The sequence below is a fragment of the Hemibagrus wyckioides genome, linkage group LG06, assembly GCF_019097595.1.
Source record: "Hemibagrus wyckioides isolate EC202008001 linkage group LG06, SWU_Hwy_1.0, whole genome shotgun sequence".
NCBI classification, from domain to species: Eukaryota; Metazoa; Chordata; class Actinopteri; order Siluriformes; family Bagridae; genus Hemibagrus; species Hemibagrus wyckioides.
This window is the reverse complement of record NC_080715.1, coordinates 6,924,963-6,941,633: the sequence shown is the minus strand read 5'-3', so window position 1 is coordinate 6,941,633 and position 16,671 is coordinate 6,924,963. Positions and strand designations below refer to the sequence as shown.

Below are 16,671 nucleotides of genomic sequence, written 5' to 3'. Positions count from 1 at the left end.
TACAAAGTTACAGGTTCTCCATTACCTGAAATTCAGTGGTTCAGAGGCACCCATCGTATTCAACCTAGTAATTATTGTATTATTGTCAGTAATGTAGATGGGTCTGGCTGTATTAAGATAATGGAAATTGAGCAAAGTGATGGTGGTCTCTACTCATGTAGGGCATCTAACCCACTGGGAGAAGTGTTTTGCAATGCAGAACTAATTGTCTTCCTTGATACTGTTTCAACATCCCAACATCAAGAACAGGTTTCTTCAATTAAGCAAAAAACCTACAAAGTGTCCACATATGAACATGCCACTGAGTCTTGTTTGTACAGTGTAAGTCATTCTGGACATACCAGAGCTAGTCTGCAGGAAGGACACCAGATGATTTATACTGAAGATAGACAGGTAGTATCACGTGAACAAGTAGATACTCTTTCTAAGTTAGATGTTTCATCTGCAACTGTACACAGAGAGCTGGCAACCCATCAAGCTCCAGTTCTGCAGTCTCTTGAAATGCAAGAGAGAGTAGCTGTGGCACCTCAGAAACAGCTCCACATGGCTGCAATGACCTCTGCTGTTCAAGAAAGTCAAGGCTTCACAGAACAGCATTCTGATCGTATCAAAAGTCCAGAGGTTATAGAGCTTGAGCTCACTGAGGAACAGCCCTCAAGGGTGATGTCTGCAATTTCTCAAAGTGTAACCCCTCTTACAATTGTGAAGGCTGACCCTATAACTTGCTTAGAAGGAGAAAGCACACATGCTATTCCAGAACCAAAGCATGGCTTCAATAGCCATCAAGTCGAGACAAAACTCGCCATCTTAAATGAAGAATACAAAAATATTCCTTTCCCTGAAGAGGAGAAAACTTTTACAGTCACTGAAGGGGTTAAGTTATTGTATTCTGCAATATCTACAGACAATCTGCAAGTTACAGGGGCTCATTCTTCTACGTTACCATCCTCGGAAACCACAGAATCTTTAATTGGAAAGGAGAAACCTGAACCAATACTGACATCTGTAAGTGAAACAACGCACACTTTTTCAAAAGAAAGTAATTTAGAAATGGACAAACCAGCTGAGGAGGTTGCTCAGTTGTTGAAAGACCAAATGTTGAAATCAGCCTTAATTGCTGAGGAAAAGCATAAACTTCGTGCTGACAAAACAGCAGCAATTCCAGATCTAGATAGTGCTATTTCAGTACACTTCCAGAAAGAAGGGAGCCAGGTGCTTCATTTACAGGTAATCTGTGATCAAGTTACTCTTCCATCTCAAGGTATATTTACTAGTGAGAAACCAAGAACTGAGCAAGCTGATGCCAGGAAAAGCTCAACACTTTTACAAATAATGTCTGTGGATGATCAGACAGCTGTTCGTTGTGAGCATTTATCAGATATTTCTTCTGAAATGACAGCTGATTGTATAAAACCAAAGACAGAGGCTCCAGCCAAGATATATCTTCAGTCTATGCAGACAGAGGCTACTTTATACAAGGAAGGGTTCATTTCAGTAGAAAAAACAGATCATCAGAAAGCATTGCAAAGACAAGAAAAAGACCAAAAATATGCACTTACTATTGAGGAGAAGTTAAAGCTGACAGCAGAGTCCACCACAGATCTTGATGTTTCTGTAAAAGGGGTGAAACCTGAACACCGAAAAGAACCCAAACCTTTGAATATTCTACATGTGGTCTCAGAACCTAGCCAGCTCCCAAAGGAAAGCCCTTTGGCTAGTTGTGATAAAGAGCATCATGCACTTGTACAAAAGGAGGATTACTGGAATATTATGCATGCGATGTCAGTGTCAGACAAATACGCAATAGAGGAAGGACACACAGATAGTGTACAGGCAACAGAGACGATTACATGCAAGGTAGACTTAGAACCTAAACTATCCATTCAGTCTGTGCATATTGAGGAACAGGCCATATCCACTGAAAGCTGTGCCACTCTTGAGGATGCTGAGCAGGATTATGCTGTTCATATCCAAGAGGGACAATTTGTGAAGAGGTCGATATTAATTGATGAGAAGCAAACTTTGACAGGGGAAATATGTAAGGATTTTAACAAATCAGAGACAACAACAACAAATATTCTCACAGAGCCTTCAGAACCTCTTCTAGTGACAGAGTCTCAAGAAAGCAAAGCACTTCCCAAGGAACTCAAATTTGTGATTCCTGCACCCAAACCACACAGCTTGGACATCAAACGTCAATTAAAAAATGCATTAGAGTGTGCTGTGGCTTGTGATCAGCCATTAATCCTCGCAGATGTTGTAGGTAGTTTACAGGTTGTAGATGTTAAGGAGGTTAAGGTGCATAAGGAACCAAAGTATGCAATGTTCTCATATCTTATTATAACCACATCTACTCCAATGGAAATAACAATTGCTTTTGATGGTGAATATCCTCAAATAGCTCATTTTAGGAGTGAACTTCAGTGTGCCTTAAACTCTATAATTTATCAAGAACACCAGGTCTTTACTTCTGAACAGCCTGAGATGATGCCAGTCTTTAGACCTCAGCAGGTTCAGCTTGGAACATCTACCTCAAAAGAGATGCTCTCACCAGTGGTAGAGTCTGTGCAGTTAACTGAAAATGTGGAAGTGTTTGCATCTACAAGGGGTCAGTCTGCTGCTTTGAAGACTGAACCCAAAGAATCTTTCCAGCATATAACTGACCAGGAACAAATTATTGTACAAGAGTCAAAACATCAAGTGATTCAGCTGGCTGTTGAAGCAAGATCTGATATTTTAGAATCAATTCAATCTAGAGCACAAGATACTGAATCTGTGTCATTTCAAGAAGAGCAAGGTTTGGAAATTCTCTCTACTAACCTACCAGGGGTAACATTTGAAGGGGAAAAGTCTACCGATGTCCTTATTGAGAAACAGAAAAGGGTAGAATTTTTGAATGAGGACATAACACTAAAAAGAACATCAAAAGAGGGCTTGGCCAAGAGGATTGCTTTTGAATTACCATTAGAAGATATTGCTGTTTTGGAGAATTCTGTGGTTACATTTACTGTCCGTATCAAAAATGTGAGCCAAGTTAGCTGGTTTTTCAATGGCAAATTGATCAAATCTGGCAAAGAGTTCAAATGCTCTAAACACAATGATGCATATATCTTAGTAATCAACAAAGTTACAAAGGAGAAACATGAAGGAGAATACACATGTGAGGCATTGAGTGAAGGTGGCAAGGCCTCAACATCATCAAGACTCACGATTCTTTCAAGAGGTTTGATTATGGAGTTGTATTTGTCACAATGAGTCATCTAATCCTTAACAGTTTTCATTTTGGGTGTAGAAACTAAAACGCTAGGCATCAACGTCACCCACATGTTCTAATTTAATTTGTTTCACCTTCCACCATCAACTTTCCACCACATTTTATTTATATTTGTTTCCTTAGGGATTTTCATCATGTGTGAAAACTGTCATAATTTCACACTTTTTTAATTTATAATTAATTAACTTTCACATGGACTGTCATGGTTCCTATGTTGATACCAGAAGTGAACGATATGGCAGTATATCGGTTCAGTACAATGCATACTTCCTGAATATTGACCACTGATTGATGGTCAATCAGTGGTCAAAAAAAGAGCCTATTATCAACCAGTGGTATCATAATTAAATATGAATTTTTTGCAAATTTGTTTTACCTTCCTTATACACTATGTTGTGTTATGTATTGTACAACATAAAATATTTAAAATGATTCAATTCTAATTATATTATATTTTTGCCATATCGACCACACATCTTCAACTAATGACTTCATTCACTACCCATGTAAAATGGCTTCATCACAATGTTTCTTTTCATTTCACATCTTTAATATTCATGGCATTTCTTTTTCACAGTCACTTGAGGACTTCTTCTCTTTCCATCCTATCCATGCTTTACCCAGCTGAACACAGTCTCTATATAAAATTTGTCAGATATTTTACTCATATTTTCTTTTCTTTGTTTCACATAATTCAGTGCCACCAGTATTCAAGAAAACAATCCAAAACCTTGAAATCAAAGTTGGCAGTGCTGCGAGTTTCGAATGCGAAGTAGAAGATGCTCCAAACGTGATCTTCAAATGGTTCAAGTCTAATTCTGAACTTAGACAAAGTGAGAAGTACAGGATCATCAACCACCATACCAGATCATGTCTGGAGCTACTGAACTCAACCATGGCAGATGGTGGGGAATATACCTGCTGTGCTTCCAACAAACATGGTACTGATAGCTGCTCTGCTAACCTGAACATCACTGGTAAGTTAATTGGTTTATATAATTTAAAGCTTTGCTTGCCCTGTGGAATGAATGATGATAATCAGGACTCAATTGCTTAATATCCATTATGGTAAATATTCTTCATGGTGTACGTTTAGTAAAGGTTACATTTAACAGTTTTTTTTAGCAGCAATCTGGCTGTTCAGTTGTTCTGAATAACACATTTATCTTCTAATGGTGGGCTAGTTGAGACACTTTTGATAAACAACATAAACAATAGACGGTAACTTTTCTGATGACTCCAGATTTGTCTTGTCTATGAATATAAAATCTGGTGTGTCTTGATTATAACTCTGGAAGGACAATATGTATTTTATATTATCTTATTATTTTTTATCACACTCTTTCCACTTACCTTTTTGTGCAAAAGAAAAAAAACAATCTTTGTATGTCTTCAGGACATGTAATAAGTGTCTTTTGAGGATTTTTTAAATTAACAGTGCTGAATTTAAATGAACTACCCTTGGTACCTCTTCTATCAATGTAGATGTTACTCTTGTAGATAAAGCTATATTATAAAACCTTGTTAAACTGTGAATATCCCACAGTGTGTACTGTATAATACAACCAACATTAATATCATTTGGCCAAGAGAAGGTAAGAAAATGTATAGTCTTGAGGATTATAAAGGCATTTAGCCAAAAACTGTGTATAGAGTAGATATCAAGAGTGTCCCTTCATATGTTTCAGTTAAGCCTAACAATTGAAATACACATTTGTGGCAAGGTAAATACTTGTCAAACTCCTTGTATTCTGCATTTTTGTCAGTCTGTACATATGTACTGTATATGTATATGTACATTGTGTATCTTTGTGTATATTGTGATTTGTTGATAGATATTGATATTGGTTATATAAGGCCAGGTATACACTCAGGTTTTCAAACTTCATATAATTTTGTTTATCTGGAATATCATTATAGCATTCAAATTCTGTTAGATCATCATCACTGCTTAATGAGTTGTTGAGATAGATAGATATAGAATGCTGGTATAGATAGATACCAGCATTCTTGCTAAAAAAATAAAAATTAAAGGTTGTCTAGTGTCTTTGAATGTTATATTCTTTGTTCGTTTCAGACAGTGGATAAGCAAACGGCAATATTATTGCAGTATTGAGTTGCACTACTGAGGCTACAGAAAGACTTTGCTTGTTACTAGATAAATAAGGGCAAATACTGGCCATACTTAGAGTTGAGGTATGTGCACAGAGTGAGGATTAAATACTGAAATTGTACATATCTGTATGTAAGCTTCAGGTGTAACTGTATACATAAAAACTTCTCAAAGAAGTTTGCTGGATTGCCTGTGTTTTGAGAGTTAGGCCTGTCTAAGTTACTCATAATTCTGACATGTTTTTGTTTGATGTTAGCTTAAGAGATGAGCAGCAAATTGTCTGACAGTTTAATGTATCCACAATATATCATGATGAAATTTAGCATCTGGGCTGTCATTTGCATAATCTGTGTCAGACTTGCAGAAAGGTGTTGCAGAATTTGCATCACCAACTTCAATACCCAACTCTCTATTACGTCCTATAAGATTAATACAATGACTAGAAGACATTAACATTTAACATTATCATGATGAGATATTTTTCATTTTGATCCTCAGAACCTCCCTCCCTTCAAATGCTGGATGTAGAAAAGGGATCAACTGCTGTGTTTCATTGTGAGGTTATTGGTACTACCCCATTTGGAGTTAACTGGTTTAATAACATTAAACCACTTCCTTTGGACAAAAAACATGAGCTTGTTTTTCAAGATTCAGTTACACGTTTGAAGTTGCATTCTTTGGAAAGATCAGATGTTGAGGAATACCAGTATTGCTTATCAAATACAGTCGAAAAGATGTCTTCACATTCAGTTTCTGGTTCTAGAGGTTCGTATGTCAGAGAAAGAGCAGCCTATGCTGTTTTTTTTGCACTAACCAATGTCTTGTAACTAACTTGCAGCGCAGGCCATTATTTCAACCCATAATCTACTAACAAGCATTTGGCAATTTAAGAATTTCAGATGTTGGCATGATCAACTCAAGCAGCAAGCATTAATGGTGTGATGAACCTGCAATATCAAAATGTTTCTGATTGCTGATTAGCACTAATTGACTGCAGCACCAGGCGGAAGGTTTCAGTGCAATTCCAAGTTTCATTCTTGATAGGGGTCTCCAGAAAATGGGAACAATGAGGAAATGGGATTATTCACGCATAACACAGTGGAAACCATTAATCTTTGCTAAACAGTCCAGCAACATACATAAGGGGATGACCAAAAGAAAAAATCATTATTTATTGCTCAGTGACATCTTCTATAATTCTTGAAATAAGATGTACACCATGAAGATATGAAGATGGTTTATACTTGGCAGCTAAGAACACTGCTGGAGCTATTGGAACAGCCAACTGCACCATGACAATGGACCAGAAAAATCTCAGGCAATCAATACTTGATCAAGTCAGCTTGAATGGACTATCTTGGAAGTCTTTATTTGGTCATGCAATGATCCTACGTGGATTCTGCATAGACTATTTGCAGACCATGTGAATTTGGGTTTTCATCACTGATTTGAAGCTGTATATCAGTTGTCTGTCAGTGTGTCAACTTCAAATGTAGATAAATTGAATGTCTACTTGTTCTGTGTTGTTTAAGTTACAACTGAAGTAAAGTTTTCTTGCTGGTGGCATACCCAAAATCTTTGGACACGGCAAACCTTTCACGGCCAGGAACCTCTCTGTGATCTGAGAAGCACAATAAACTACACATATGCTCAATGTCTGAGCATTATTCTTTGCCTTAAATTGAGAATTTTTTCTTTCTTGTTTTGCCTATTCACAGACAACTGCCAACACATGTAACTGAGTGCTTTTGAAGAATATAGAAGACACAGAAATGACCAAGAAGAATTTGTAATACATCTGAAAATATGTTTAAGATACAATTTGGATGAAAGAAAAAAAAAAGTGTTTCAGATCTTGATGGATTATTCTGATGGATCTTGATGCATACTGTAGGCCAGTGAAGTGAATTTGAAAATTCAAACCAAAATAACTACTTTTCGTTATATCTTCCTGAATGGACCAAGAAAACTACTCCAAATTTTCAGACAAGCATGCATGCAGAAGCAACTGTACTCACATATTCATATATTGTAACTTGTCCTCTAGAAACAGAGCTTACTCAAATTTGTACACAATTTGAGTTCTTCGTTTTTGGGATAAGAAGAAAAACTGTGGATTTTGGCCCTGGATCAATTTCCTGCTGATATTCAGGGAATACTGAATACTGAATGCTACTAACACTGCTTCATAACCAATCCTGTCCTTTTTTCCACCCAGTATCTGCAGTTCTTTTGTATGTAAATTTAAAAGAACTTTTTTTTTCTAAGACCAAAAAGTTATAAAAATGTATTTTTCTCAGATAGCCCTTGATTTGTGAAGAAGCTAAAAGATGGTACAAAGATGGTAAACAGCTCTATGCTTTGTACAGATATAACACAAAGGTAGCAGAGAACACCTGCATCCTGGAATGCCTATATGAATTTACAAAGTACACCACAGGAAACTATTCTCTCTAAACTCTTATGGAAAGGATATCTGCCATGCCAAAGTTATCACAATCACCCGTTTGTAAATGTTGAAAGGAATGCTTCTCGTTGTGTTCTTTTACTATTTAGGATTTTGGACATTTTATTATTTTTCACCTCATGTTGCAGTATTGACTAATATGCTATTAAGTTTCTAACACAAATCACCAGGAAAGTGATCCTTTCTCTCTCAGAACCAGCCTGCTTTGTGAAGAAGTTCCAACCGATCTTAATATACCAATGAACCAGTTTTTAAAACTTGAATGTTCATTCACTGGAGCACCAAAAGATTTTGTGACTTGGTAAAAGGATGGCAAGCAGCTCTATGCCTCTTACAGATATAATACCAAAGTCACACCAAACTCATGCATCTTGGAGTGCCTGCATAGTTCCAACAAGGAAACCTCTGGAAAATACTCTTGTGAAGTTTAAAATGCATATGGAACTGATATCTGCCATGCTCAAGTTAAAACAGTTGCACTCTGAAAGATGCTTGCCTGCATTTAAGAAAAAAAATAAAGTTATCACAGTCATCATGTAACTTCCAGAGACAGCAAGTTGATATTGCAGTGTAGGACAGCATGGTGCCTGGAATGATGCTCTTGTCTGTGCTGCTATACAACGAGTTGTGTTATAGTGTGATGAAAGGTCTTTTTTCGACCTCCACAGGGAGCATGTGTCTTAGTATCGGGTTTTCTAGTGCTTGTTTGTGGGTCTGCTTGGATCAACTTCTTTCCATTTGTCTTTTGGTCTGCACGCTTTCTGAAAAGCTTGAAAGTTGTTATATCTCTTCCACATGGATTTTTTTCCACATGGAAAGCAGTGAGGAATGATTTGCTCTTTAGTTACTGGCATGTTGATGAGGATGGTGTGAAACCTTTACAGCTGGTGCTTGCTGTTTTCACAAAAATATTGATTCTGCCACCCCTCTTAGAACCTCCTTGCTTCCTGAAGAGGTTGAATGACACAGTCTTCCCAATTGCAAGTAAACTGAAGCTTGAGTGCACTTTCACTGGAGCTCCAAAGTTGTTTGTAACATGGTACAAAGATGGGAAGCAGCTGTATGCCTCATACAGATATAACACAAGAGTGACAGAAAATTCATGTATCCTGGAGTGCCTGCACGAGTGTAACAAAGAAACTCCTGGAAAATACTCTTGTGAAGTCTCAAATTCCTATGGAACTGACACCTGTCATGCCAGTGTGACGACAGAGACAGGTTCGTATAACTTTGGATTCCTTCTATTTTCTACTGCATCATATTTTATCAACCAGGTCACACTACCATCATGTTTAGTCATCTACTTTGGAAAAGCATAATTTGATTAACGTTTCTGGATTGTACCTTTGGATAACAAGGATTTTCATGGATTGTATGGTCAAGATTCAACATAAATGAAACCTTGTTCAGAATATTGAGGATGCCAGTTCAAGAATAATAAGAATAATTTGCATGCTATGGTGTGGCTCTCAGAACCTGCCTGGTTTGAAAAAAAGATTAAGGATATGAACATCACCATGAGCAAAAAACTGAAGCTTGAGTTTAAATTCACTGTACTGCAAAAATATTTGTTATGTGGTACAAAGATAGTAAACAGATAGATGCCTCTTAAAAAAGAAAACACAAGAACGGTTGGAAACTCCAACACAATGGAAAGTCTACATGAGTGCACTAAAGATACCCTAAGAAAATTCTCTTTCCTATGGAACTGACATCTCTTATGCTTATGTGATAGCAGTTTCACAGTAGTATAATATTCTATATGCTTCGATTTAAGGTGACTTGTAGGTTTGCTAATGTAAAATTTATTGTGCTAATGTGAAACTGGGAATACTACTCAAGAAGACAATTTATTTGTCATCATGGGAGTCATGTGACTGGGTTGAAAAAACTTACCAGGGAAGCTACCAAGACACCTACAGCAACATTAAAGGAGCTGCAGGAATATCTGACAAGACTTGATTACTCTCTGCATGTGACAAAAATCTCTTATATTCTTCACATGTCTGCGCAATGGGATAGGGTGGCTAGACAGAAACCCTTACTCTTACAAAAAAGCATACAAACTCACCCCAAAGTAAAATGTGTTACAGCCTGATGAGTCCAAATACAAAAGGTATGTTTGGTAGAAAAAAAGCAGCCAAAAGAACACTGTACCCATGGTGCGAGCATGGTTGCAATAGCAGCATGCTTTAGGGCTGCTTTTTTTTCTAAAGCCAGAACAAGGGATTTATCAAAGTGGAGGGAAGCATGAATAACAGTTGATTTAAGTGCAAAACCATCTGGTGTCTGTGCCATGTGCCATGCTGATAGACTTTTACTCAAAAAGACTGAGTGGTTTAATATAATTTATAATCTGTGGAAGCTACTGAGAAGTGGCTAACGTGTTGGACTTATGATCAGAAGGTTGCAAGCTTGACTCTCAGGTCCACCAAGCTGTTGTTTTTGGGCCCTTGAGCAAGGCCCATAACCCTTAGTTGTATAAAAGATAAATGTAAGTTGCTCTGGATAAGGGCAATTGCCAAATGGCATTAATGTAAAGCTAGAATAAAGATATTTGTTAGTGATCTTTTAATGCAGTTTTTATTTTCGGTCTTAAAGAAAAAGTGAGAGAATGACTGTTGCTGCTTTAAGTGCTTTAAACAGGAACTTGTTTCATGGACAAGACATGAAATGCAACTGTAGCAAATATCACGTATTATTCTTTACTTTTATATTTAATATATTTGTAAATCATATTTATATTTAATTTTTGTTTAAATATTTATTATTTACTAAATAAACAAGTGCTGGCAAATCAATGTGGTGCAAGAGGAATAAAACACTCCCAGATGGACAGTTATAGGAAAGTAAAAAACTTTAACAGTAACTCCACTTTGCCTTGGACTGCATCACACATCTCATGCTGTGTTTTCTGGAATTATTTCATGCCATATATGATGGTTAATATATGTGAAGAGGATGTTCACTTACAAATATTACATTAAGAACTAGTGCCATGTAATTTGTAAATATTACCAATAAAATTTATTTCCATATACCTTCAAGGAGGAAAATTATATATTTGGTGCATAAGGTTACTTTGCTCTGTATATTGCTTATATGCTTATAATGACATATGAAAACACTCATGTGCCACCCAAATATCTGTGAAATGCATGCACTTCTGTGTATCTTGAGTGTTTAATAAAGTGTACTGTTTTGATTTCAGAACGGAAAATTCCACCAACCTTCACTAAAAAGCCTCCAGAGCATTTTGAGGAGACTGAGGGTACATTGGTAAAACTTGAGGGCCGTGTATCTGGAACACAGCCACTATCTATTAGCTGGTACAAAGATAACGAGCAAATTTTCAGTTCTGACAGCTGTGAAATGTCCTTTAAGGGCAATGTGGCTGTGTTATGTATTAAAAAATCACAGACATCAGATAGCGGCACATATACTTGCTGTGCCTCTAATGAAGCTGGAACTGCTTCCTACACTGTGGTGATGAACATTACAGGTACAGAACGTTTAGTTTTCTTATTATGTTGATTCTCTATATCTTAATTAGGGTTTTGGCCTCTTTGCATGGTTTGCTGTAGTGAGAAACTTTACTCTGTTAAATATTTGGTCTGATTACTTCTCTTCCAAAAAAAATGCTAACATAAAAATGAACATCTTTTTTTAAGGAAAACAAATGCCACCAACCTTTGATATTACCCTTAAGCCTATTACAGTGAATGAGGGTGAAAGGCTTAGTCTTAGCTGCCATGTTTGTGGCTCTCATCCACTGACAATCCAATGGATGAAGGACAGAAGAGAGGTGGTTTCCTCTGACAACTCCATGATCACATTTGAGGATGGAACTGCCACACTAACAATTAGCAAGGCATCCAGAGCTGATGCAGGAGACTACCTGTGCAAGGCAACCAACAATGCTGGTAGTGATTTCTCTAAGGCAAAGGTCACCATTAAAGGTATAATTTGAGTCTTATTATGTGGATGATGAATATGCATTACACCCATTCTTAATTAATAACTATTTTTCAACATATTTTTAAATTAGCTTTTTTTAAATTATAGACTATGTTGCAATATCTCTGCATGTTTTTAAGCGGCATTTAAAATAAAAAGATAAGTTATAAGAATAATAAGAAGTAGAAGAATACATTCTTTCATCCTAAATCATTATTTCTACCTCAGCATTTGAGCCCCTTCTGATTTTGTGAAACTGAAAAAGAAGACCTTTAGATCTTGATTTGTAAAATTAATTTTAAATATGGGGAAATTTTTTGCCTGTCTTTAATTTTTTGTGCAAATTTAGAATGTTTTTCTTTAAGTGCCATAATTTTTTTCCCAACAAGACACTTCACTTTACTTTTATTTACTGTCACAAATAAAACAAATAGGCCAATTCACTCTGTGGTACACCATGTTGTCTTATTTGCACGCATACCTGATTACACACACCTTCTAGTTTTTCTTTACTGTTCTTCAAAAAACATCAATGTTTTCATGGCTTTTATTTCAATTAGTATTTTCTACCTCAGTTGGCCAAAGTCGATATGGCCTCTGAAAAATACATACACAGAACACGGGTAGATTTTCTCAGTTGTTTAATGAAGGGTCTCCTTAGCATTTAAGTCTCTTTTTCCATTTATTATCTTTGCACTTAAATTGCTGCTGTCCTTTAACAATCAGCTGGAGCAGCTCCTGTGGCAGCTCAAACAGCACCTTCAACACCTCAGCCTGCTCAGAAACTGGACAACTTGTTCTTCATTGATGAACCTAAGCGTGTCCGTATAACAGAGAGTAAGTGGTTATTTCCACAGAAACATACTGTTTTACTAATTTGAACTAAGTGCATATTTTATTTTAGGGGTATGTCATTTTCTGCTTTACAGAGGGCACTGCAACCTTTATCGCCAAGGTTGGAGGTGATCCCATTCCTAGTGTGAAATGGATGAAGGGCAAATGGAGGCAGATGACTCATGGTGGCCGTGTTGCCATTGTGCAGAAGGGCCAAGATGCCAAGCTGGAAATCAGAGATGTGACCAAATCTGATACTGGACAGTACAGGTGTGTAGCATCAAACAAACATGGAGAAATCGAATCCAGCACTGATCTGACTGTTGATGAGAAGAAAGAGATTGCACCCGAATCAGTAAAATTGAAGAAGTGAGTTTAAGATTTTATTCCCTCCATATATATATATATATATATATATATATATATGTCCTGTAAATATACCGGACTATTTCCATTTAAAAATTATATCTATTTATATATAGTAAGTAAATATTATACTTATATGAATTAAACACTTATTTTCAGGACACCATCAAAGCAGAAAAGTCCAAAGGAGGACAAAAACATTGACATTGTTGAGCTGCTAAGAAATGTAGATCCAAAAGAGTATGAGAAATACGCTCGCATGTACGGTATCACAGACTATCGTGGTCTTCTTCAGGCCATTGAGCAGCTAAAGCAAGAGAAGAGTGAAGAAAGTGGAAGACTGGTATTTTTTTCTGTTACATTACTGTTACAAGATCGTTTTTTTTGATTGTATAGATTTTGTTTACTGTGTAGTAATAATTTGTAATCGTATTTATTGTATTTGTAATTTATTTATTTTTAAGGAACATGAACATAGTAGAGAATCTGATGAGGATTTGGCTAGGCTTGTGGCTGATTTGCAGAGAAGAATGGAACAAACTGAAGTGAGATCATTTATCAGCATTCAGTTCTAACTTAATATAATGAGATATGTATTGATGCATGTGACCATGTGTATTTATTTCCTTTTTACAGCCCATTAACCTGCTTAATGACATCAAAGATCAGACTACTAAAGTTAACACAGATGCTGTCTTTGAATGTGAAATTAAGATCAACTACCCAGAAATCACACTATCTTGGTACAAAGACTCAAAGAAGCTTGAGAACAGCAGTAAATATGACATTAAAATAGTGGGTGATCGCCACTTGTTGAAGATCACGAATGTCCAGACAAGTGACCAGGGAAATTACCGTGTTGTCTGTGGTCCACACATCTCCAGTGCTACATTGTCAGTCACAGGTAAGTCTTTTTAACATTATTTGTTGTTACACCAGTTTTGCAACTTTAGACACAGACAGAGAAATAAGAAGCAGAACCATTTCGGTAAGAAGGCAAAGCTGCCAGTAATGCACTGATCAATAAGATGATCAGTTTTTTGTTTTTATTTCAGTCTTGAGTATTTGCATACAAAGTCTTAACTTCTTCACTTTGCTGACACCAGTAAATTATGGGACTGAAGGAAGAACACACTTTTTGGCACAAGACTGGAGTCAGTTCCCTTCTCCTAATATCATTACATAATGCCCACAACTACACTGGCAGCCTGTTGTCCACAATATTCTTGGGTTCTTTATTTTTAACTAGTTAATTCTTCTTCACTGGGCATAGAGGCACATTCTTTTCTATGACAAAACATTTACTGGTTCCTTTTAAAAATGTATATATTTCTGGCCAAGGTGGTGATATTGAAACAATATAACAGTGTAACATAATTTACAGCAGTTACCACCACATTCCTAGTAAATATTCTGAACAGTAATATTTAAATAATAAACTTTTATCTTATGATGCAGTGAACAGTGTTCCCAACCTCCAACCAGCACCCATAACTTTAATGTCAGTGAATAGGGCTTTATGAAGTGAACATTAAATCACAAAAAATATGTCTTTTTACAAAACAAATTTTGATTTCTACACTAATCTCTTAAATACCAAATGTTCTCTTGTCTTCATAATACTCTTGAATTGCATGAAATCTGGTGGCTAAAAAAAAGTGATGGAGGAATGTAGAGTTTTTTTGTTTGTTTGTTTGTTTGTTTTGTTCTTCTGGGTTTTTTTTTTCCAATAATAAGTTAATTATTCAAATCACATCTTATTTCCAGCTGATCAAATACAGTTCACTAAGCGCATTCAAAACATTGTGGTGAAGGAACGCCAGACTGCAACTTTCGAGTGTGAGTTGTCATTTGACAATGCAGTTGTTACATGGTATAAAGACTCATGGGAACTTAAAGAGAGTCCAAAATATGCCTTTCAATGTGAGGGACGACGTCATTTTATGATCATCCATAATGTCACATCTGATGATGAAGGTGTGTACAAATAACCAGCATTTAGTTTCAATGTATATATTAAATAAATAAGTTAAACTCAACTATCTTCTTTAACCATGTTTTAGGGGTATACTCAGTGATTGCACGACTGGAGCCCATTGGTGAAGCTAAAAGTACAGCTGAGCTGTACCTCTCAGGCAAAGGTAGTAATTAAATATTCGGATAGCGTTAATGTGTTTAGCATACTATTAATCACCTTTAGTGATGTAGGCTCTGATTCCCAGTAACAATATATGACATCCTTTCACAGACATTGATCTAGGAACAATTTCTTACGGTGAGTATTTTTATATTTAGTGACAGAGTTGCTTAATAATTTTGCAAATCTGTACCACATTATACAATCTAAACAATAAAATAAGACAAAAATTTTCAATACATTTAGATGTCTCAGATACATCAATACAAGTGCCTGAGGTTTCATCTATGATTAGTTTTAAAGGTAGGACTTTAAGTCATTTCATAACTCATTTTCGAAGCAATGCAATTTAATTTAATAATGACGTCTTTCAAATTTTTCCTATTCAAAAGATGAGTCAAGAGAATATTATCATTATGAGGAAAAGACTGAAGTGACAGGTACTATTTCTAATGTTACAGTACTTCACCTTTAACACCTTTAAACCTCTTTTTAATATTCAACCATTCTCATCCTAATAAGATTTCCATCCCTCATTCTTCAACAAATCATCTCTCTTCTGAGTGTTAAACTAATAATTACAAACAAGAAGGCAACATGTATTCATATCATCACATATTCTTATGTGTCTCCTATATTAGTTATTTATTTTGTCTGTGACTAGCTCAAGGAGAGTTATGTTACAGAATCTAAATATTTGATTTTTAATTATATATACTTTAAAAGAGCTAAGCTCATTTCTTTCTTTTATTCATTCATTCTTGCTTCTTTTCCACCCCTTTGTGTTGTTGGCACACTACAATTTGGTATGTTAGAGTATGAGAGTTGGGCAGTGCAAGAAGAAAGAATAATTCATGAAGTTGCATCAACTCAAGGTATACCAATGGCTACCATGTCACTAACTAAGAGCTTAATGGTTAGGCTACTTCCTCCATGCATGTGAAGTCTGTCCTTTGTTGATATTTTTTTGTTTGTCCTCATCATCTATGTGTATTATAAGCAGTATGTTAATTATTGCTCTCTTGTACTAACTAATCCTCTTCTTTTTGTATTTAATACATCATCAGTAGTCATCCAAAACCCCACATATGATGTCCTAAATGCCATGCCATTAATTAATACTGTACTATGCAATGCAAGCAATGTACTCATATTTATGTCATATCAATGTTTATTTGTTTTCTTTCAGGAGAGAAGAAGCCAATTGAAGAAATTGTACCCAAAATGGTGGTACAAACAACTGAAGAAAAACCTCAAAATGGTAAGAGAATGCCATGATCCTGATTAAACCTTATTATCATAGATGCAATTTAATGCAAAACCAATAGGAATGTATTTCTCCATTTAATTTTATTGTATTTATTAGAACCTGAAGTCATGCCTGTGGAGGAAACAGTACCAGTAACAACTGTACCTGAGTCAAAACAACATCCTACACCCAAAGGTATTCAACTTAATTGTCCTTAGCATTGTCCTTATATGCTGTCATGCAGACTCTTCACTGATGCACATTCTTCAAATGT

The 16,671-nt window shown here is 36.0% G+C and overlaps 1 protein-coding gene across 7 annotated transcripts in view; it reads left to right on the top strand.

Moving 5' to 3' along the window:
* The window catches only part of ttn.1 (titin, tandem duplicate 1), a 137,078-nt gene that overhangs the window by 22,077 nt on the left and 98,330 nt on the right, over positions 1 to 16,671 (top strand). For 4 of the 7 annotated variants that reach the window (XM_058391679.1, XM_058391681.1, XM_058391676.1 and 1 more), the window contains 18 exons: positions 3,973 to 4,251; positions 5,886 to 6,152; positions 8,788 to 9,072; positions 11,066 to 11,356; positions 11,526 to 11,813; positions 12,538 to 12,648; positions 12,741 to 13,014; positions 13,171 to 13,354; positions 13,476 to 13,556; positions 13,648 to 13,915; positions 14,779 to 14,988; positions 15,075 to 15,152; positions 15,260 to 15,286; positions 15,395 to 15,451; positions 15,541 to 15,588; positions 15,964 to 16,023; positions 16,338 to 16,409; positions 16,515 to 16,592. In XM_058391679.1, the coding sequence (XP_058247662.1) occupies positions 3,973 to 4,251; positions 5,886 to 6,152; positions 8,788 to 9,072; positions 11,066 to 11,356; positions 11,526 to 11,813; positions 12,538 to 12,648; positions 12,741 to 13,014; positions 13,171 to 13,354; positions 13,476 to 13,556; positions 13,648 to 13,915; positions 14,779 to 14,988; positions 15,075 to 15,152; positions 15,260 to 15,286; positions 15,395 to 15,451; positions 15,541 to 15,588; positions 15,964 to 16,023; positions 16,338 to 16,409; positions 16,515 to 16,592 (2,958 nt within the window). The remainder of the gene's footprint in view (positions 1 to 3,972; positions 4,252 to 5,885; positions 6,153 to 8,787; positions 9,073 to 11,065; positions 11,357 to 11,525; positions 11,814 to 12,537; positions 12,649 to 12,740; positions 13,015 to 13,170; positions 13,355 to 13,475; positions 13,557 to 13,647; positions 13,916 to 14,778; positions 14,989 to 15,074; positions 15,153 to 15,259; positions 15,287 to 15,394; positions 15,452 to 15,540; positions 15,589 to 15,963; positions 16,024 to 16,337; positions 16,410 to 16,514; positions 16,593 to 16,671) is intronic. The other 3 variants (XM_058391678.1, XM_058391675.1, XM_058391677.1) reach the window with 3 other exon arrangements.